Raw genomic sequence first — 22,311 nt, 5'->3', positions numbered from 1 at the left:
CAGAAAAGAAGGTCGAGACCATTTCATCACATATTTATACAAATTGCTTTATATGTGCTAGAGGCTGATGTAAAATATTGTCTCTAGTATCCTAAAATAGAAGCTCTTGGAGGCGTGGCTTGCTGCCGTGAGGAATGGCCGCGTTTTAGACCGGCTCCTCGGCCCTCGTCTGTGAATCCGCCCTACATTCCACTCGAAAGCTGCATTTCAACCCCTACGACCACCTAAGGGGTCGTTGAGAGAACCGACCTGGAACTGAGCGCATTTCACGGCTCCTTCGCCATGCCGCACTTCGACATCGCTCCCGTCTCGGAGCCTGCACTGGTGCGAGGAAAAATGGCGGCCCGGCCCGTGCTGTACTGAAGGGCCTAGAATACTCTGCATCGCCTGGCCTGCCGAAGTGAGTCGCGGGTCCTGGGTGCGGTCGGAGCTCCCGGATGCTCCCGAGCGCCCGCGGGCCAACTCTCGCCTGCCCTGCGCCGAGTGGTGCCGGCCTGGGACTTAAGACCTGGATAGCCCCTCCCGTCGGCCACAGTATATGCGCAAGTCCCCGGCTTCTCGGCCTACTGCCGGGACTCGCTCCAGAAGTCTTGCTGCAGACCTCTCCTCTCCCGCCCCCGGCCAGCTGCCATCACCGGGGAGCGCCCGCGGCCCCCCCCCCCCCCTTGCTGAATAAAGGGCCCCCTCCAGTGCATCTGATATCGGCATACGGACCTTGGTGACTATCACGTAGCAGGGAGTGCAGCTGGACCCTTGCTGGAGAAAACAGACGGAGGGCGCGCTGGATCCACTTCAACCTCCTTGCCGGGCACCGGTGAGTCGGACCGCCGGACCTTGATTAGACTCTCTCCATCTACCGGGGTGCACAGAGTGGTTGCTGGTGTGCACCTGTGGTCCCCTTGACCTGTGTGACAATTGCGTGGTCGCCCCCACCTCCGAATTTTGGACCCAAATCACAGCGCACCGACCCACCTTGCGCAGCTGTGGACCGGGAGAAAAAGCTTGTTGCCTACAGAGATCCCGCGTGGCTCCTACAGGCCTACATTAACGACGCTGATCGTGTCCCCTCTCGCGAGCCGCGCGCACCAAACCGTGTGTGCCACCCCAAGGGTAGTAGACACTGCCTGTACTGCTGCACCCCATTGACCCCCTGGCCGGCTCCCCTGGCAGATGTATGACCAGCAAAATTGCCCCTCGCTAATTGCGACTAATTTGCGAGACCCAATATGCGAGATGCAATGTGCCATGTACAACAGTGTGTTTAACACTGTTTGCGATTCCTAATAGGGTCGCAAATGGAGAGGCTCATTAATATTAATGAGGCTCTCACAATTTGCGAGCCCATAGGGAATGACAGGCCCTCCCAGATATCATGGCCTGCTGGGCTCAGCAGACCACCATGTCTGGGACTGCTTTTAAATAAAGCAGTTTTTTTTAATGCTGCCCGTTTACCTTAAAGGAAAAAGGGATACATTTTTTGAAAAAATGAAACGTTTTCTTTTCTTTTTTAAGGGCAAGTAGTTGTCCCTGGGACCACTGCCTGCCCTTAAAAAATATTTTTAGAGACAGTCACAAAGTGGAAGGGGTCCCCTGGGGACCCCTTCCAAATTGTGACTGCATTACCACCCTCTTGAAGAGGGTGGTAATTTGCGAGTGTTTTGCGACCACAATTGCGGTCACAAAGCATTTGTACATTGATTTGCGGATGCAAATAGGAAGAGAACGCCCCTTCCTAATTGTGAATCGCAATTCCTAAATAGCAAATCGCAAATAAATTGCGACTCGCTATTTAGGAATTGTACATGGCCCGGGCCATTTTGCATGCGCAAACGGGTCGCAAACCCATTTGCACATGCAATTTAGGGTCATACATCTAGCCCTGAATTACATGCCATCTACAAACTCTCGAGATCATTCTTCAGGATCCAACTTAAATTCCAAGGACTTCCTGTATAGCCTTGTAGGATTCTACACCACACAAGAACTTTATTCTAAAATTAAACACAAAAAGGAATTGTGATTCCTCACTCAAAGGAACGGAGAAAAACACTTGGCATAAGTCGATGACTGTATACCATTCTGCTTCTGATAGAATCTGGAACAAAACCACTGCTGGATTTGGGACCATTGGACAGCATGGACCAACAATCTTGTGAATCTTGCGGAAATCCTGTACGATTCTCCACTCGCCATTTGTCTTTTTAATTTTCTTCACAGCAGTTACAAGGACTACCAAGTACCCCCTGAAGAATTCATAGCTCAATCATATTTTCAATCACTGTTTTCATTCCTTCTTTGTGTCTTTTGTAAGTCTGTATGTCTAGTTCTAGGAAATATTGCTTTTAGTTTGACTGTTATTTTGACTGTCTTTGCTCTTTCAATCAAGCCAATCTCTTATCCAGTAAAATCCCATACCTCAGCCTTGACAGTATGTCTTCAATCCAGAGGGAAATCCCTTCCCAATAAGTTCACAGGGCTTGAATCACACAAAATAAACTGGTACTTATTCTCCATCTGACCAATTTTCACTGGAAAATCTAGTCACAAAGCATATCTACACATTGTTTACTATGTCCATGAATTTAAGCCACGATGTTCTAAATTGAGACTTCAGTATACAGTAGGCAGTAGGACTAATGATACTAAAACTCCTGCATTTTAAGATGGTGGTGCTCGAATATTGTAATCGTTTGTAATTCATATTCACAAAATGTACAGTTTGAAATCCACATGATATTGAAGAATCTATGCATTGTTGGGCATCGTGTGAGCTGTGCAAACCTAGAGACCACTTATGCATTAGACTCATTTTTCAGGTTGGGACGCAATAAGCTTGGGCCTGCCTGGGCTCAAAATCTGTGGAAATCTCTGGAGAAGAACACAAGCCTGAGAGTCCTCTTCCTAAACGACAATGAAATCACAGATGAAGGTACAGAAGGCATGGTGGAGTGCTTAAAAAGAAACACATTACTGAAAGAACTCTTGTAAGTAACTGCAAGTCAATGCATTTTTCTTTTAACAAATCATAGAAATGGAAGAAAGAGTTCTGTTTTGTTGTTAGTGGTAATTGTGTAGCACACATTTATGACTGGTGTGGTATGAGAGTAATGTGCCAGAACAAGGAGGAAGTTTAAGTACAGATATTTGGTGGGTTATGCATGAGCAAGGTGGGTGCGAGTTCAGCAGCATTTTAGGAGGATCTACGATCTACCAGTTGGTAATTATGGTCAAAACAATAAGAACTGGTCTGGGGATGATGTGTGTGAGAACTGTTTTTTGGCTTCATATGTAACAAAGAGAGCCTTTTACCTCTGTTGTCCTGGAGTTTTTACCTTTCTGTTTAACTCAAAATTGTGCACCAAAACATCTGTTTAGTACCTCGCCCTTAGGATAGCAAGATTAAGTAGGACGTAAATCGGTGTCCTGCCAGTGTAAGTAAGTAAGTAAGTAAGTAAGTAATATTTATTGTTTTAGTTAATTAAAACCATAACAATTTAGAACAGGTAGCAAAAAGTAGATAAGAACAATATAACAAAAGATTAAAAGGAAAGACTTAAACATACTATCATTTTATATCTTCCGAGGAGTCTAAAAACAAACAGGATCAGTGTTAGAAAAGGTTCAGTGCATTGAATTAGTCCACAGTTTTTTTGTGCTTCCGACCCTTTTTAGCACAACTTTGTGAATGCTTTAAGAAATTTAATCAGCCTGCCATTCAGTGAAGGATCTGAGGGGTTTAGGCACGCCATTATTGCAGCTCTGCAGGATTAAATACCTCTTTCATTTATGCATGTTTTTAGAAGGATTACTCGTTCCGCCTGCAGTTTTTTACAAGTGCAGATTACATGGATGAAATCTTCTTTTTGATTATTGCACAGCCGACATGATATAGGGCCTGTGTACAGCCAAGAGGGTTGGTCGGCCAAGGATGGTAAGGATCCAAAGCGTAATGTCATAAGTTGCTTTTTTACGTTGATTGAAAATGTTTCGCTCAAGTATACCGCCGGTGCAAGGGACTTATAGTGGTTCATTACCATCCAGGCATGCGATCTTTGTCTAAAAAGGTTTTTATCCAGAAGGGATGAATGGGTTTTAGAAACTTTGTTTACCGCTTGTTTGAAAGATTGATATGGCAAGTTTTTATTCCATAGTTCCGTTGTGCATGTAATAGATAGTGATTTGCAGAGATATTGCTTAAAAGGAGAAGTTTGTTCTTCATTTAGTTCACACCAGAGGGCTTCGTTGTTCCTTGATGTGGCTACCCTTTGCTTCAATCGGTACCAAGTTTTCACTGTTGCGTACATTCTGCCTACGTCTTCATTTATTAGGCCGAATTCAAGGCGAACCTGAGCTGGAGAGGCCGACCTTTGTATGTGAAATACCTTTTTATAGATGGAGGCTATTAGTTGATTTAGAAGTTCGCCATCCTTGCCGTGGAAGGCAGAGCTGGCATAGGTCAGAGTTGGCAGGATTTTTGCCTTCATTACAGCGAGAAGGGGTTTATAGGAGGGGCCCTTCAGGTTTTTGGCCAGTGAGCTGAAGGCAAATGTTAGGGCACTTGTTCTCAGCGACATATAGCTTTTTTGCTCCGTAAGGTTTCTTGTGTTGTCAATATAGATGCCTAAGTATTTGTATTTTTCAACCTCCTCTAATTGGTTTCCGTTGAGCCAGATTATCTGTTTTCTTCGCTGTTGGCTCCCAAGCACCATTGTTTTGGTTTTGGATATGTTTATTTCAAGTTTGTTTTCTGAAATGTATGCTGACATTTCATTCAGGGATCTTTGGAGACCGATCTTAGTTTGGCTCATTAGCACCACGTCATCCGCGTATGAAAGATGCGATAGTCTCAGTTCGCCAAGCTTTGGTGGATGGGAATTAGTGCTGTCTAGCCTTTGAGAGAGGTCAGATAGAAACAAATTAAAAAGGTAAGGGGCCAGGACACACCCTTGTTTTAAGCCTTTGGTGGTTGTCAGCTTCCTTGATAGTCTGGTCCCATCACCGATCTTAATCCTTAACCAGGTGTTTGAATAGAACAGCAAAATGCCTTTTAATAGCCTTTCAGGGACGTCCCAAGCTCACAGCTTTCTCCATAGGAGGTGGCGGTCAACGCTGTCGAAGGCTGCCTTTAGGTCTATAAAGCAGAGGTAGAGGTGAAGTTTCTTCTGCTTATGCTTGTTTGCGATTAATGATAGACCTAATATGTTCGTCGTCGTCCCTAAGCCTTGTCTGAAGCCCGTCTGGTTGACCGGGATGAGATTGAGGTTGTCAGACCATACCTTGAGATCTTCCAGCACCTGGGATGCGTAGTATTTAGCCTCTACATCTAGCAGGGCTATCAGCCTGTAGTGAGCTGGGTTTGCTTGGTCTCCTCCTTTAAATGTGGGGGTCAGAATCGAACCTTGCCAGTTCACTGGTATGTTTAGATTCTCTATCTCGTGATATAATTCGGAGAGGTGATTACCCCAAAACGGAATGTCATGTTTGAAGATCGCTTGGGGGATTCCATTGGGGCCTGGCGCACTGTCGTTCTTGCCTCTCTTAATTAAGTATCTGACTCTTTCACTTGAGGGGGAGGAGTGACTTGTTCCTAATGCCGGGTGGAAATTCCCTCCATTGGCTTTGTTTCGGCGGAGGGTTGCTCCTTTTTTTGGGGAGATGCAGCGTCGTCTGGGCTGGTAGTATCTGTAGACCCACTGGGCTTGCCGTTTCCCACAACTGTATCATAGGTGTTTCCCACGATTGTTTCTTGATGGATTGAGTCCGTAAACCTCATGGATAGAAATTCCACCCACTCGGATTCTTGTATGTTTGATGATAAGCATCTTGCTGGTCGATTCAAGCTATTTATGATTATCCAAAACTGTTTTGAGTTGGATTTCTTTGAGGTACAGAGGAGTTCAGCCCAGAATTTGTCGTTGATCTTTCTTTTTTCTTCCCAGAGGTCTTTTTTTATAAAGTTTCCTGAGCAGCCTTGCCCTTTCCCATGCGGCTGTATCAGGAGTTGTAGTTTTTAGCATCCTTATGGTGTCCTGCCAGTGGTTTTACCTGAGAAAGAAAAAGTACGTTAATAACAACACACAGCTACATAGGAACTTGTAGAGGGCAAAACAATTATACATTATTCACAGGACATTTGTGGGAGGCAAAGCTAATCTCTTTTAAAGGTAGGCTATTCTCCAGTTCTTACAAGTGACAAGACAAAATAAGTGCATTTCAAAACTAGGCCACCGCAAGGCTGAAAAGCACAATCTACATTGACTCTCACAAGGGTATTGATATGTCAATGCTAAAACTGGTAAGGTATCGCTGTTCATATATCACCTGTGTTACTGTTCACATGCCTCCTAAAGTAATTATCCCCAGCTTGAATGAATGCAGCACAGTGTTACTCTGCTGCGTACAGCTTGCTGAGAGGATGAGATGCTCCCAATACTGTGAATATTCGTACCCAGTTTCTGAGGACCAGTCATGCTGACTTGAGGACAAACCTGCTGGCTCCCGTGAAGGACTCTGATGGCATTGTGCACAGGCACATTATGTCTGGTCTGCACAGGCGAGGCTGCACAGGCACAGCTCTGCAGAGCTCTGGTTTGTGCTGCAAAGGAAGGGGATCTTCATTGCTGGGTGTTTTCCAGGTCCAAACACAAGCCCATCACTCAAGCAAGTGAAAAGCCTACTTTAGATCCTTCTCAAAGGTCTGTGATGTACCCCATTGACTGAAGTTGTGATTTCTTTAGCACAAAGCCATCACATACACTTCGAATGGTACACACTGCCAAAGACAATCATGACTTCTCAGAGCACCAAACAGTTGCAGGGGCTTCTTACTTTGAGTCTGTTTCTGGTGGTCACTGTCAGGGCCGGACAGGGAATGGAAACCGGCCCTGGCAAACTGCTCGACTGGCCCCCTAACGGGGCTTAGGGGTGCGACCGACTGTTTGCAAAAGGCCGGTTTCAGCTGATTTTGTTAACAAAAAGGGCCCCCAGGGGCCCAAAACAGCACCACCCTGGCGGCTCACCGGGGAATCGCCTGGTGTCCGCTATGGTCAGACCGCCTTGGTCACTGTTCACCACCACCGAAGGAGCATGGTGCCTACATGCAACAGGAAGCTGATTGGCACACTCCAGGTCACACTGCAGAGGGCCCTTGGTCACAAAGACTCACCACAAGGCCTGGCAGGGCTGGTCCCTCACTGGTCCTCACCTGACCAATGTCAGTTCTTCCCACACAGCTCCTCACTGCCCTCCTCTTCTAGGCAGCCATTCCTTTGTGCAAGGGTACTTACATAATCCAGAATCCCTCTTTAGCAATCAGCACACTATTTCCTTCAAAGTGGTGTCAAACATCATCTTCCAGGAAGGATGCAGGACTTCAGTGTTTCTCTTCTGAACATCACGAAGGAGGAGTTACGATCAGCAACGCCAACTCCAGAGCACAGAAGTCTTTCACAGTCTTTACTGGTGCAGGATTCTTGGCACTGGTCAATTGTGGCATAAAGACCGGGGCGTTTCCACCCAATGCTCATAACACGTTGGCAGACAGATTCCAGCTCTGGGCCTGGCCAGGCAGTAAAACACAGAAAAAGGAGTCTGGAAGGAAATGGCAGTAACCTGGCTGTCAGAAAAGATAAACTAATATTAATAATAATAACAATAATAAATTAAAACAAGAGGGTGGAGTAACAAGCGAGGAGCAGAGAAGAGAAGCTCAATGCCACAAAGTGGTGGGGAGCAACAGTGAGCAGGAAGGAGCAAGAGCGCCAGAGAGGAGCTGGAGTAGATAGAACAAATATAAAGCATAAAAAAGATGGGTGGTAAGAGGACGGGGTAGGCAATAGACAAGTTGGGGGCATGAGCAATATAAAGAATATGGGGCAGGTATTAAGGAGGGAAGCAGCACATAGCGCAGAAGGCAAGAAAACACATTTACTCTTTTGGAGAGCTGAAAGACAAAAACATCGTGTTTCCCTGATGTCACCTGTGAAAGGATACAAGTCATCCAATCAAGAGGATGGCTATGCATTTATGTTCCAAAGGACAGAACCGCAAGAAAGGAAAAGAAAGTAATTGAATTAGAAGCAAACAGATGAGATTGACAGGAAAGCAAACCAATGAAAATCAATGGGCTGAATCAACACCAACTGTAAGAATTGATATTGTGCACAGTAGATCTTTCGGCAACAGACAGATAAAGCTGTCTGTCGACAAAGCCTAAAAATTGTGACCCACTGCGAATCGGCATTTTGAGAACTTGAGAAGCATTATTAGTGCATAGGTCGGTTTGCTAAATACAGTTAGATCCACTTAAAGTCAGTGGGTAATTTGTGACCACTTTTAGTGAATCTAGTAAACGTACATCTGCCTCACAAAGTTTCTTACCATGTCTTTGATGATAGAGGGTTGACATCAAATCTTGCTTGATTTGTGTTAAAATTAAGAACATTATTTCAAAATGTACACAATTTATTGGGTGTGTGCTTATCGTCTAACAAGAGGCTGTCAGCATGCCAAACAATTTCTAAAATGACAGCACAAACCTCTCCTTTTTCTTGCGTATGCTGCACCTGGGGTCCTGTGACACAGTCTTCAATGACTCAACAGGAACTGGACAGATCCATGAAACATGCTTTACTAGTAGCAGAGTTTTTCAGATAAAGAAAGCACTATTTAATCAATTCAACTCTTAAACAGTGGAGACATTCCTTTGTTCTGAAATGTAAGACTAAGGTTCATTAAGCTATACATTCGAAGAAACGTGACTACAATATCAAAGAACCTGCCTAATCCATGGGTTCCTTTTCTAATGAAGATACCATGGCGCATATTGGACCTGGCATTTGGTACAATATTTACCATGGGTGAGTCATGGGTCTCCATAGCAGATGTTTTTGGGCTGCGTTCAGAAAGAGGAATGCCAACATCATATTATAATTGGTGGACATATCCTGGGCTATGTTAAAGCAACGAAATGGACAATCCTCATTGAAAATAAACCAGGAATCTCACGCTATAAACTTTCAGACATACAAACAGCCCACTTCTTTTGCATTAAAACTAATCACAAAAAGGCACATTTTATCTTTGAAAATAGATAACAAAGGGCCCGATTACAATGGCGGCAGGGATTGCCACCACGGGCCCGGCGGTGGTGGTCCCTCTCCATCTGCATGCCCTTTCCTCCGTCAGTTCAGGATGGCGGAGGGAATCATTCCGCAAGTGTGTCAGGCGCACATACGATTGCCTGGCGGTGAGGATAAGGCCGTGAATATGGGGCCATCACCCGATCACAATGCTGGCATCAGCCAGCCTTTCCATGGCGGTGGAACCGGCATGGAAGGGCTGGTGGAGGCCGGTTTCGGGGGGCCCCGTTTAGGGCCCCCTGGTGGGGGGGGCACATATGCACTGGGGGGTTCCCATGGTACCCCCCTCCATTTCCATGCACAAGGTGGCAGTCCCCGCGTGGTGCCTGCCACGTTGTGCATGGAAATGCAAAACATGGCCATTAGACATTGCAGCCAACAGCACCCACCGCAATGTTAAATTGCCAGATGCGACCGCTGAGGTGGCAGTCGCATCATTATTAGGTGCGCGGGACTGCCCCATGGCAGGCGGGTGGTCCCGTTACCGCTAGAGTGGCAGCGGACTGAAGCCTGCCCGCCATCCTAATGACCCCCTTAGTAAGTATAGAGGCCTTCTGAATTAGGTAAACCTAAAGGTAGAGAAATAAAAAATGTTCATAAATAATAACCATGAGTTTCTTTGCAAAAGAGTAGGTATACAAATGTAGTAAGAACTGGCAAATCTTATTACAGATTCAATTAATCCTAATATAAGTCTACGTAATTTAATAGTCGGAATTTCCAGTCCAGAGACATCTAATGAAAAGGGAAAAAGGTTAAAACATCTGACAAAGATAATGCAGACAAATTTTAAGAATCTAGCAAAAACTGTGTGCTGAGGCAAAAACAGAAGCTAATATTGAATAAAGCTGTTATCTCTGTAAATACGATGTATTTGTTTATTTGGTGATTTGTAAGAGAAAACAAATTATGGAGCCTCAAGGTATCTGAAAAAGATATGTGCTAAAAAAAAGGATACAGGAAGAAGGGAAAGAGAATTATCAAATAAAGTTCTTATTTTGCAGTTTATTGGGATCATCCCTACAAGCAAAACTAATCATGTTAAAACTAGATAAAGTCCCTTTATACGAAGCAAACAAATGCACTTTGCTAATAAATAAGTACCCAGGGCTAGATCTTAAAGTTATAGCCACAGAGGTATCCAAAGCGACATAATAATTTATTGACCAAGACCAAGCTAGCCTTTTCCATTGCACATTCTTAAGTGTTAGTTCTTCTCTTTTCACAGGGCATTGAGATATAGGAACAGCATCCCACAATTATGTTTTAGACCAGGGTAAACTGTAGTGATGGCCAGGGACATGCTTATGTTTAGCTGAGGCTTGAATCATTATGCCTCTGTACTGGTCACGGTACAGTAAGTGCTGAATTCCCTCCCCTCTCACCTCTGTCTCACCCTGAACCACCTCTCATTCAGGAAGCAACTCAAGACTTGGCTATTCGATCAGTAACAAACCCCTTTCCCTTAAGCTCCTTGAGACCCTTTGGGTGAGTAGCGCGCTATACAAATTTCTGACTTGACTTGACTTAACTTGACACCAAGCCACCCCAGTTCAGACATGGCCATATGCAAATCAGTCTTTGGAAGGGTACGCACAGACATGGGTCCCGTGCTCACTACGCCACTGGAGTCAAGCTATCCTGACTGAAGACGGCTGATAGCCAGAAACCGGTCCTAGGATGCTTGATTCCGGTCCAGGGAAGACATGGCTTGGCAGTTCAGTCTGGACTGTTCCCATGAGGCACAGGGTCAAGACTGATTTGCATATGGCAATGTCTGAACTGGGGTGGCTTGGTGAGCAAAATAACGATGGATTAAACCCAGATCTGTGACTGGGGGTGAATGTTTTGCCATTGTGCAACATTCCGTCCATCATCTTGTTTATTTTGCTGTTCAACCTATGTGGGAAGGGTATGCCCAGACGTGGGTCCCGTGCTCACTACGCCACTGGAGTCAAGCTATCCTGGCTGAAGACGGCTGATAGCCAGAAACCGATCCTAGGATGCTTGATTCCGGTCCAGGGAAGACATGGCTTGGCAGTTCAATCTGGACTATTCCCATGAGGCACAGGGTCAAGACTGATTTGCATATGGCCATGTCTGAACTGGGGTGGCTTGGTGAGCAAAATAACAATGGATATGTGGGAAGGGTATGCCCAGGCGTGGGTCCCGTGCTCACTACGCCACTGGAGTCAAGCTATCCTGGCTAAAGACGGCTGATAGCCAGAAACCGGTCCTAGCATGCTTGATTCCGGTCCAGGGAAGACATGGCTTGACAGTTCAGTCTGGACTGTTCCCATGAGGCACAGGGTCAAGATTGATTTGCATATGGCCATGTCTGAACTGGGGTGGCTTGGTGAGCAAAATAACGATGGATTAAACCCAGATCTGTGACTGGGGGTGAATGTTTTGCCATAGTGCAACATTCCGTCCATCATCTTGTTTATTTGGCTGTTCACCCTATGTGGGAAGGGTATGGCCAGACGTGGGTCCCGTGCTCACTACGCTACTGGAGTCAAGCTATCCTGGCTGAAGACGGCTGATAGCCAGAAACCGGTCCTAGGATGCTTGATTCCGGTCCAGGGAAGACATGGCTTGGCAGTTCAGTCTGGACTGTTCTCCTGAGACACAGGGTCAAGGCTGATTTGCATATGGCCATGTCTGAACTGGGGTGGCTTGGTGAGCAAAATAACGATGGATTAAACTCAGATCTGTGACTGGGGGTGAATGTTTTGCCATTGTGCAACATTCCGTACATCATCTTTTTTATTTTGCTGTTCACCTTATGTGGGAAGGGTATGCCCAGACGTGGGTCCCGTGCTCACTATGCACTGGAGGCAAGCTATCCTGGCTAAAGATAGCTGATAGCCAGAAACCGGTCCTAGGATGCTTGATTCCGGTCCAGGGAAGACATGGCTTGGCAGTTCAGTCTGGACTGTTCCCATGAGGCACAGGGTCAAGATTGATTTGCATATGGCCATGTCTGAACTGGGGTGGCTTGGTGAGCAAAATAACGATGGATTAAACCCAGATCTGTGACTGGGGTGAATGTTTTGCCATTGTGCAACATTCCGTACATCATCTTGTTTATTTTTCTGTTCACCCTATGTGGGAAGGGAATGCCCAGACATGGGTCCCGTGCTCACTACGCCACTGGAGGCAAGCTATCCTGTCTGAAGACGGCTGATAGCCAGAAACTGGTCCTAGGATGCTTGATTCCGGTCCAGGGAAGACATTGTTTGGCAGTTCAGTCTGGACTGTTCCCATGAGGCACAAGGTCAAGACTGATTTACATTTGGCCATGTCTGAACTGGGGTGGCTTGGTGAGCAAAATAACAATGGATTGAACCCAGATCCGTGACTTGAGGTGAATGTTTTGCCATTGTGCAACATTCCGTCCATCATCTTGTTTATTTTGCTGTTCACCCTATGTGGGAAGGGTATGCCCAGACGTGGGTCCCGTGCTCACTATGCCACTGGAGTCAAGCTATCCTGGCTGAAGACGGCTGATAGCCAGAAACCGGTTCTAGGATGCTTGATTCCGGTCCAGGGAAGACATGGCTTGGCAGTTCAGTCTAGACTGTTCCCATGAGGCACAGGGTCAAGACTGATTTGTATATGGCCATGTCTGAACTGGGGTGGCTTGGTGATCAAAATACCGATGGATTAAAGCTAGATCTGTGACTGGGGGTGAATGTTTTGCCATTGTGCAACATTCCGTCCATCATCTTGTTTATTTTAATATATGTGTTACATTTTTAGTAGATATTAGTTTAATTGTAATCAAATTTTGATTTTTTTTGTTCTGTAGCGGGTTGTGGGTTTATAGGAGAATAGGGTCGGAAGTAATTTAATCTTAATAAATTAATGAATTGTGTTTATTTATTAACATTTATTTAATTGAGATGTTATAATGTTAATTGTGTTTTAAATTGTAAATTTTATGTGTCAGTTGTGGGGTTTATAGGGTTTTAAGGTGGTAAGTAATTTATTTTTAATTAATTAATAATTAGTTTTGAATAAATATCAATAAATTAATTGATAATTAATTATGGTAATTGTGTAATTAAATCTAGTTGTGGGTTGTGTGGTTTATAGGGGTAAAGGGTGGGAAGTAATTATTTTTCATTAAGTAACAATTAGTTGATAATAATGAATTCATTTTGTTAATTATTTAATTATATTTTTGGGGAGTGTAGGTTTTGGGTTTATAGGGGTCAAAGGTGGGAAGTTGTTTATTTTTATTTAATTAATATTTCGCAGTTAATTAAAATTAATTAATTAATTGACAATTAAATATGGAAATTGTGTAATTAATTTTAGTTGTGGGTTGTGGGGCTTTTAGGGGTAAAGGGTGAAAAGTAATTTGTTTTTAATTAATTAATAATTAGTTGACAATTAATATTAATTAATGAACTGATACCTAATTAGCATAATTATTTTATTTTAGTTTTTTGTGTGTGGGTTTGGGGTTTAAATGGGTAAAGGGAGGGGAGTACATTCATTTTAGGTACTTCATTTTGCGTTAAATACTATGAGTCATTTATTTGAAAATTACATTTTAATTGTGTAATTAATTTTATTACAGTTTAATTTTAGGCGTGTGTTGTGCAGATTATGGGGAAAAGGGTGGGAAGTTAATGCATTTTTATGTGTTTTCATTTGTTTTTAAATAATACTATTTGTTTAATTGATAATTATGTTAATTATACACTTTTTTTATTTTAGATGTGGGTTGTGAGTTATGTGGTGTTATAGGGTAGGAAGTAAATAAACTAAATTTATGTGATCATTATGTTTTCCTTAATAAATAATTTTTAAACAAATATATATTTGTTTGACATTTTTTATTTTATTTTATTTTATATAATATTTGTAGGTATTTGTGATATGTATTTAGTATTATAATATTTTTTTTAATATTATACATATTTTTATTTTGTTGAAGATATTTTGTTTTTTTTAAAAATTTGAACTGACTAGAGTGGGAATAGTAAATTTTACCCCTCTGCACCAACACGTTGCCTATTGAGGCACTGACTGGAGTGGGAATAGTAAATTTTATCCCTCCACTATCCAACACTTTCCCTACTGTTGCACTCACTGAAGTGGGAATAGTGAATTTTACCCATCCGCTATCCAACAATTTACCTACTGTTGCACTGACTGGAGTGAGAATAGTACATTTTATCCCTCCGTTATCCAACAGTTTCCCTACTATCACACTCGTTGGAGTGGGGATAGTAATTTTTACCCCTCCGCTATCCAACACTGTCCGTACTGTTGTGCTGACTGGAGTGGGAATAGTAATTTTTACCCACTGCTATCCAACACTTTCCCTACTGTTGCGCTCATTGGAGTGGTAATTGTAATTTTTACCCCTCCGCTATCAAACACTGTCCCTACTGTTGTGCTCACTGCGGTGGGAATAGTAATTTTTACCCCTCCACTATCCAACTCTTTCCCTACTGTTGCACTCATTGGAGTGGGAAGGGAAAAGTAATTTTTACCCGTCCACAATCCAACACTTTCCCTACTGTTGCACTGACTGGAGTGGGAAATTACATTTTACCCCTCTGCTCTTTAACAGTTTCCTTGGTGTTGTATTGACTGGAATGGGTGCAGTAAATATTTTCTATGTGTAATTTATATCTTTTACTACTGTTGCATTTATTGAAGGGAGATTTATAAATTTTTATCAAGTCTTAATATTTATGTGTTGTGCTAAATGGGAGTGGTAAATTTTTTATGTATTTAATTTAATAGATTGCGTAGCTTTGTTTAAATTGTAGTGGGAATAGCATGTGTATTAAATGTTATAATTAATGTTGTATTGTTATAATGTATGTTATTATGTTTTGTTTATTTTAAATTATAAAATATTTGCAATTATTAATATTTGATAATTGGAAAATAATTTTTACTAAGTTTAAAGATTTTTTAATACTTTAATGTTTTAATTTACTTAGAATGTTTTTATAGCTTTCATGTTATTGGTATATCTACATAGATATATTTATTTGATATATTTGTATACAATTTTAAAATGATAAAAAATACATTACAATTATAAGTTTAATAATTGTTTTAAAGTACATATGGGCACTACTGGTTGTGACATTGTTCTTTACTGGAGACGCTGATTTAGGAGTGTCTCGGAGCTGAGGGGCACGTAAAACCCGGCGGGACTGCGAGGACCAGAAGGCCAGGTAGCGAGGTAACCGGACGCACCTGGACCTACCCACGCCCTCTTCCCGCCCACCACCTCCCTGAAGGCTTTTTACGGCTTGCGGCCCCCGCTTCGCGGGAGCCACTCGCAGCTGTTCATCACTGGGCGCTACTGGTTGTGACATTGTTCTTTACTGGAGACGCTGATTTGGGAGCGTCTCGGAGCTGAGGGGCACGAAAAACCCGGCAGGACTGCGAGGACCAGAAGGTCAGATAGCGAGGTAACCAAACACACCTGGACCTACCCACGCCCTCTTCCCGCCCACCACCTCCCTGAAGGCTTTTTACGGCTCGCAGCCCCCGCTTTGCGGGAGCCGCTCGCAGCCATTCATCACTGGGCGCTACTGGTTGTGACATTGTTCTTTACTGGAGACGCTGATTTGGGAGTGTCTCGGAGCTGAGGGGCACGTAAAATCCGGGGGGACTGCGAGGACCAGAAGGCCAGGTAGCGAGGTAACCGGACGCACCTGGACCTACCCACGCCCTCTTCCCTCCCACAACCTCCCTGAAGGCTTTTTACGGCTCGCGGCCCCCGCTTTGTGGGAGCCGCTCGCAGCCGTTCATCACTGGGCGCTACTGGTTGTGACATTGTTCTTTACTGGAGACGTTGATCTGGGAGTGTCTCGGAGCTGAGGGGCACGAAAAACCCAGCGGGACTGCGAGGACCAGAAGGCCAGGTAGCAAGGTAACCAAACGCACCTGGACCTACCCACGCCCTCTTCCCTCCCACCATCTCCCTGAAGGCTTTTTACGGCTTGCGGCCCCCGCTTCGCGGGAACAGCTCGCATCCGTTCATCACTGGGCGCTACTGGTTGTGACATTGTTCTTTACTGGAGATGCTGATTTGGGAGTGTCTCGGAGCAGAGGGGCACATAAAACCCGGCGGGACTGCGAGGACCAGAAGGCCAGGTAGCGAGATAACCGGATGCACCTGGACCTACCCACGCCCTCTTCCCGCCCACCACCTCCCTGAAGGCTTTTACGGCTCGCGGCCCCCGCTTTGTGGGAGTCGCTCGCAGCCGTTCATCACTGGGCGCTACTGGTTGTGACATTGTTCTTTACTGGAGACGCTGATTTGGGAGCGTCTCGGAGCTGAGGGGCACGAAAAACCCGGCGGGACTGCGAGGACCAGAAGGCCAGGTGGCGAGGTAACCAAACGCACCTGGACTTACCCACGCCCTCTTCCCGCCCACCACCTCCCTGAAGGCTTTTTACGGCTCGCAGCCCCCGCTTTGCGGGAGCCGCTCGCAGCCGTTCATCACTGGGCGCTACTGGTTGTGACATTGTTCTTTACTGGAGACGCTGATTTGGGAGTGTCTCGGAGCTGAGGGGCACGTAAAACCCGGCGGGACTGTGAGGACCAGAAGGCCAGGTAGCGAGGTAACCGGACGCACCTGTACCTACCCACGCCCTCTTCCCGCCCACAATCTCCCTGAAGGCTTTTTACGGCTCGCGGCCCCCGCTTTGTGGGAGCCGCTAGCAGCCGTTCATCACTGGGCGCTACTGGTTGTGACATTGTTCTTTACTGGAGACGCTGATTTGGGAGTGTCTCGGAGCTGAGGGGCACGTAAAACCCGGCGGGACTGCGAGGACCAGAAGGCCAGGTAGCGAGATAACCGGACGCACCTGGACCTACCCACGCCCTCTTCCCGCCCACCACCTCCCTGAAGGCTTTTACGGCTCACGGCCCCCGCTTTGTGGGAGTCGCTCGCAGCCGTTCATCACTGGGCGCTACTGGTTGTGACATTGTTCTTTACTGGAGACGCTGCTTTGGGAGTGTCTCGGAGCTGAGGGGCACGTAAAACCCGGGGGGCCTGCGAGGACCAGAAGGTCAGGTAGCGAGGTAACCGGACGCACCTGGATCTACCCACGCCCTCTTCCCGCCCACAACCTCCCTGAAGGCTTTTTACGGCTCGCGGCCCCCGCTTTGTGGGAGCCGCTCGCAGTCGTTCATCACTGGGCGCTACTGGTTGTGACATTGTTCTTTACTGGAGACGCTGATCTGGGAGTGTCTCGGAGCTGAGGGGCACGAAAAACCCAGCGGGACTGCGAGGACCAGAAGGCCAGGTAGCAAGGTAACCAAACGCACCTGGACCTACCCACGCCCTCTTCCCTCCCACCATCTCCCTGAAGGCTTTTTACGGCTCGCGGCCCCCGCTTCGCGGGAACAGCTCGCATCCGTACATCACTGGGCGCTACTGGTTGTGACATTGTTCTTTACTGGAGATGCTGATTTGGGAGTGTCTCGGAGCAGAGGGGCACATAAAACCCGGCGGGACTGCGAGGACCAGAAGGCCAGGTAGCGAGATAACCGGATGCACCTGGACCTACCCACGCCCTCTTACCGCCCACCACCTCCCTGAAGGCTTTTACGGCTCGCGGCCCCCGCTTTGTGGGAGTCGCTCGCAGCCGTTCATCACTGGGCGCTACTGGTTGTGACATTGTTCTTTACTGGAGACGCTGATTTGGGAGCGTCTCGGAGCTGAGGGGCACGAAAAACCCGGCGGGACTGCGAGGACCAGAAGGCCAGGTGGCGAGGTAACCAAACGCACCTGGACTTACCCACGCCCTCTTCCCGCCCACCACCTCCCTGAAGGCTTTTTACGGCTCGCAGCCCCCGCTTTGCGGGAGCCGCTCGCAGCCGTTCATCACTGGGCTCTACTGGTTGTGACATTGTTCTTTACTGGAGACGCTGATTTGGGAGTGTCTCGGAGCTGAGGGGCACGTAAAACCCGGCGGGACTGTGAGGACCAGAAGGCCAGGTAGCGAGGTAACCGGACGCACCTGTACCTACCCACGCCCTCTTCCCGCCCACAATCTCCCTGAAGGCTTTTTACGGCTCGCGGCCCCCGCTTTGTGGGAGCCGCTAGCAGCCGTTCATCACTGGGCGCTACTGGTTGTGACATTGTTCTTTACTGGAGACGCTGATTTGGGAGTGTCTCGGAGCTGAGGGGCACGAAAAACCCGGCGGGACTGCGAGGACCAGAAGGCCAGGTAGCAAGGTAACCAAACGCACCTGGACCTACCCACGCCCTCTTTCCGCCCACCTCCTCCCTGAAGGCTTTTTACGGCTCGCGGCCCCCGCTTCGCAGAATCAGATCGCAGCCGTTCATCACTGGGCGCTACTGGTTGTGACATTGTTCTTTACTGGAGACGCTGATTTGAGAGTGTCTCGGAGCTGAGGGGCATGTAAAACACGGCGGGACTGCGAGGACCAGAAGGCCAGGTAGCGAGGTAACCGGACCCACCTGGACCTACCCACGCCCTCTTCCCGCCCACTACCTCCTCCACATAGTTAGATTTTATTCACTGGCCCGCGGGACGCGCTCGGACGCGCCCAGACAAAGCCCGGGCAAAGGGCGGGCCCTCTGTGGCCCTCCGAAGCCTGCAGAGACTGGACTGGGCCAGGCCCTTTGACTAACCTCTCCAAAGTCACAGACATAGCAAGTATTCCCCCTTTGCTGTGGTTATTATTGTATCGCTATTGACCCCTTATTCTCTTCCTGTTTGTATGCATGCTCTTTTGTACCTATTGAGGGGCATTGAAACGTTAAGTACTCAGTTTATTTTGTATTCCTCTTGCTAGCAGCTTGTGCCCCCACTTTATTGTTAGTCTGTCACCACTTTGGCTCTGCCGATGTCTACCCGTGAGACTCGTAGCAAGGCTGCGGCAGGAGCCAAAAAACTGACCGGCACATTGGATAACTTCATTCTTCGTACTAATTCCCTAATAGATCAAGGCATTGTACCTATGGAAAGAAGAGTCTCTCAGGATTTAGCGCAAGCCAAAAGGTCGTCATTGGGCAACATAGCCTCTGCACATACCCCTGTTAAAGCCCCAATTATCCCTGAAACCCAGTCTAGGGAGGCCGATTATGTGACCCATTCTATCCCTTATATCAACACTGTCACCTTAGATCCCCCTGTCCCGTCCTCTGATATACTGACCTCTCAGGATAACAACTCATTGTCCTCTCTTACTGTCGATCCTCCTGAGAACATCTGTACCCAAAGAGGTATACTTGAGGGAGCAATTCCTAAATCGAAAAGTGTTACCATCAATACAGGTTACCAAGTTATGCCAGGACGATTGAGTGATAAGGTTAGTGGCAGTGGTAGCACTGAGGAGGGGAGGGATAACTTGGGATCCAGTACTAGGAGAGAAGAGGTACAGCAGGCACATGGCCTTCAATCACTAGGTACTCCAGATGATATAACTTTGAATAGTAGTTTGGGTAGTGTTCCTGGTGATAGTAGCCTAGAAGAAACATCAGAAGATCTGGAGGATGAGTATGGCCCGCTCATAAGCACTCTATCTGATCTTATGAAGTCTCTCCTCTCGCCACTGGAGAGTAGACTCCAAGGCATAGAGCAACAGCTGAAGTCCCTTCACCACGAACTAAAATCTCAGAATAGCAATAATATTCAAAGTGCACCCATTGTATCGGTCCCTGCTCGTAATCCCCCTCCCACTACTAAGAAACAGCCTGCAGGGAAAATCTCCACCCCCAAGACCTGTCTCTCTGAAACTCCTTCTACTATAAACCCTACCCCCAAGGGGAACAAAGTCAGTACTACCAAGCCAGCAACCAATGTGATCAATACACCACAGATTGTAGCTGGCCCAACCACCTCCATTCCCAATTCCATCACTTCCCATTCTGAGGAACCAAAGTCACGTAGGAACATTAACCTACCACCTGACGCCTGTCTCTATGTGATTGTTCTAACTGGTGTTCCCGAGCTTGCCCCTGCAACACATGAATCGTTCTCGGCTCTCAAAAACAAAGTTTGCCATTGGCTAAATAGCAATTCTCCACCCCCTCCCAACATTAATAGTAAAATTCTAATGGTAGAGAGAGCACCCTGGGTGGGCGAGAATAAGAAAAGTATACACGGTCACTGCGTTGTTGTCACATTTGAGGACCCACGCTTGGTGGACCATATCTGTTTTGGACCCCCAAGTAACAACTTCTCTACGATTAGGTGTTAAACCCTTGTCATACTTTTACACACGTGCGGAACATCAAGATAATAGGTGGAGTTGGTTGAGAGTTCCTAACCCCACCAGGAGGGGGGTGAGGGGTGAGCCATCGAGAAACTGGAATGCAACTAATTGGGCAGGGGGTGACGATGGAGGCTGGAACACAGTAGGGAGAAGAGCGGGGAGATTTGACCCAGGTGAAAGACAGTTTAATGGGGATTGGCATGGCCCACAGCTTAACTACCCTCTAATCCCCTGCTATAATCGTTTCAGTGGATTGGAAGCAGTCGACTGACTCCTAACCCAGTCTGCTGGACAAATGGAAAATAGTGTGGTGAGAGCTGTCCCTTGTGAAAGCTGTAGAGAGAACATAACCAGCCTGGGGACCACTAGATCTAGTTTGGGAGTGATAGAATCTAGTTATAATTAAGGAACTACCTGATGCCCCCTCTTCTATCAAGATTCTATCTTGGAACATAGCTGGGCTAAAAAAAAATCTTGCTAACCCAGACTGGAACAATTTGATCAATAATTTCCACATATGTATGTTCCAGGAAACCTGGTCAATGACCCCACTATACAAAAATGGATACTCTACTTATTTTACGCCAGCAGTCACAGAGGGGAAAGGCCGCCCTTCAGGTGGCATGCATATTTGGGTTAAGGTGAATTTGAACTGCATAGTTACCCCCCATAAAGTCCTTTCAAATGACCTCTTGCATATTTCCTTAAAAAGTCCATCTGGGGGCAAAATTTTCGAACTCTTTTGTGTCTACGCAAGAGGCATACAGGGCGGCCTAATCTCGCCCACAAGAGAGCTGTTGGATGAAAGACTGTCCGACCTTCCAACTACTTCTAAAATATTGGTGGGTGGGGATTTTAATTGCACATTCGAACCCCTAGATGACGAAGAGAAACTAGGTTTCAGCCCAGAGGACTGGAGGCAGATAATACCTGCCTTAACCCTCATTAAGAAATGGACAGCCAGAGCTATCCAGTTGAATGCTTTAGCTCTCGAACAAAATCTACGGGCCTTAAACAGGCGAACCATCTCAGACTGGGACGGGGCAATGACCTATAATAGGTTAGGTTGCCCCTCTAGAATTGATTACATCTTCTTGGACACTCAATCCTGGATTGATTTAGTAGATATGGAGGTTATACAGTCCTCTGATAGTGATCATAATCCTTTATGTATAGAAATGTATTGGGCATATAGGAATGGTAAAAGTGGTGGCCCCGTGATGATAACAAAAGAGGTCTTGGCCTCAAACTGCAATCGGAAGCTAAAATGGAATACGGTCAAGTGTGAAGAGGGGAAACTCAATAGTATAAAAGAGTTAGTCTTAGCGGAAACCCATAGCCTTGTAGCCGTTGCTTCGGCAGCACCCCATACTCTTATTACGGACGTAAAAGCATCGTACAAGAAGCTAACAGATAAAATAAGAGAGTTCTTCATGAAGAAACCTCAGGGGAATTCCAAACAGAAAGAAAAACTCTCCACAGGTAACCCCTGGTACACGAAAAGCTGTAGGCTCAAGAGAAGGGCCTTAACGCAAGCCATAAGAAACAACAACCCTGTAGCAGTGAGACTAGCAAGAAAAGAGTATCAAAAAAGTATTAGCTTAGCTAAAAAGGATTGGGAGGAGGAACACTGGCAACAGCTTAAGGATGCAGCTTGGGGGAAAAATGCTATTGAGTTCCGGAAACTGATCAATGTCTTTGATAGAAGGGGGGCTGACCCGATTCCAAATCATATCAATGAACATCAATGGCACTCTCATATTTTAAAACTATACTGTGAGGATAGTCAGCAAGACCATACAATACCTTCAGTAATGGAAATACTAAGCACACCTGGCTTGGAGATAGGATGCAAGAAAGAGTCCTTCTCTTCACGGGAGGTTTATGACGCCATCTCGAAAATAATACCAGGGAAGGCAGCCGGCCCAGATGGCC

At 46.2% G+C, this 22,311-nt stretch overlaps 1 protein-coding gene across 1 annotated transcript in view; it reads left to right on the top strand.

Moving 5' to 3' along the window:
• Window positions 1–22,311, top strand: part of LOC147750997 (protein NLRC5-like) — a 721,414-nt gene that overhangs the window by 626,834 nt on the left and 72,269 nt on the right. Inside the window, exon 12 of the mRNA XM_086918889.1 lies at window positions 2,817–2,984. Coding sequence (XP_086775015.1) covers window positions 2,817–2,984 — 168 coding nt within the window. The remainder of the gene's footprint in view (window positions 1–2,816; window positions 2,985–22,311) is intronic.

This window comes from Lissotriton vulgaris, chromosome 1_1 (genome assembly GCF_964263255.1).
Source record: "Lissotriton vulgaris chromosome 1_1, aLisVul1.2, whole genome shotgun sequence".
Classification (NCBI taxonomy): Eukaryota; Metazoa; Chordata; class Amphibia; order Caudata; family Salamandridae; genus Lissotriton; species Lissotriton vulgaris.
The sequence above is the reverse complement of the archived record's forward strand: the minus strand, read 5'-3'. Positions and strand labels throughout refer to the sequence as shown.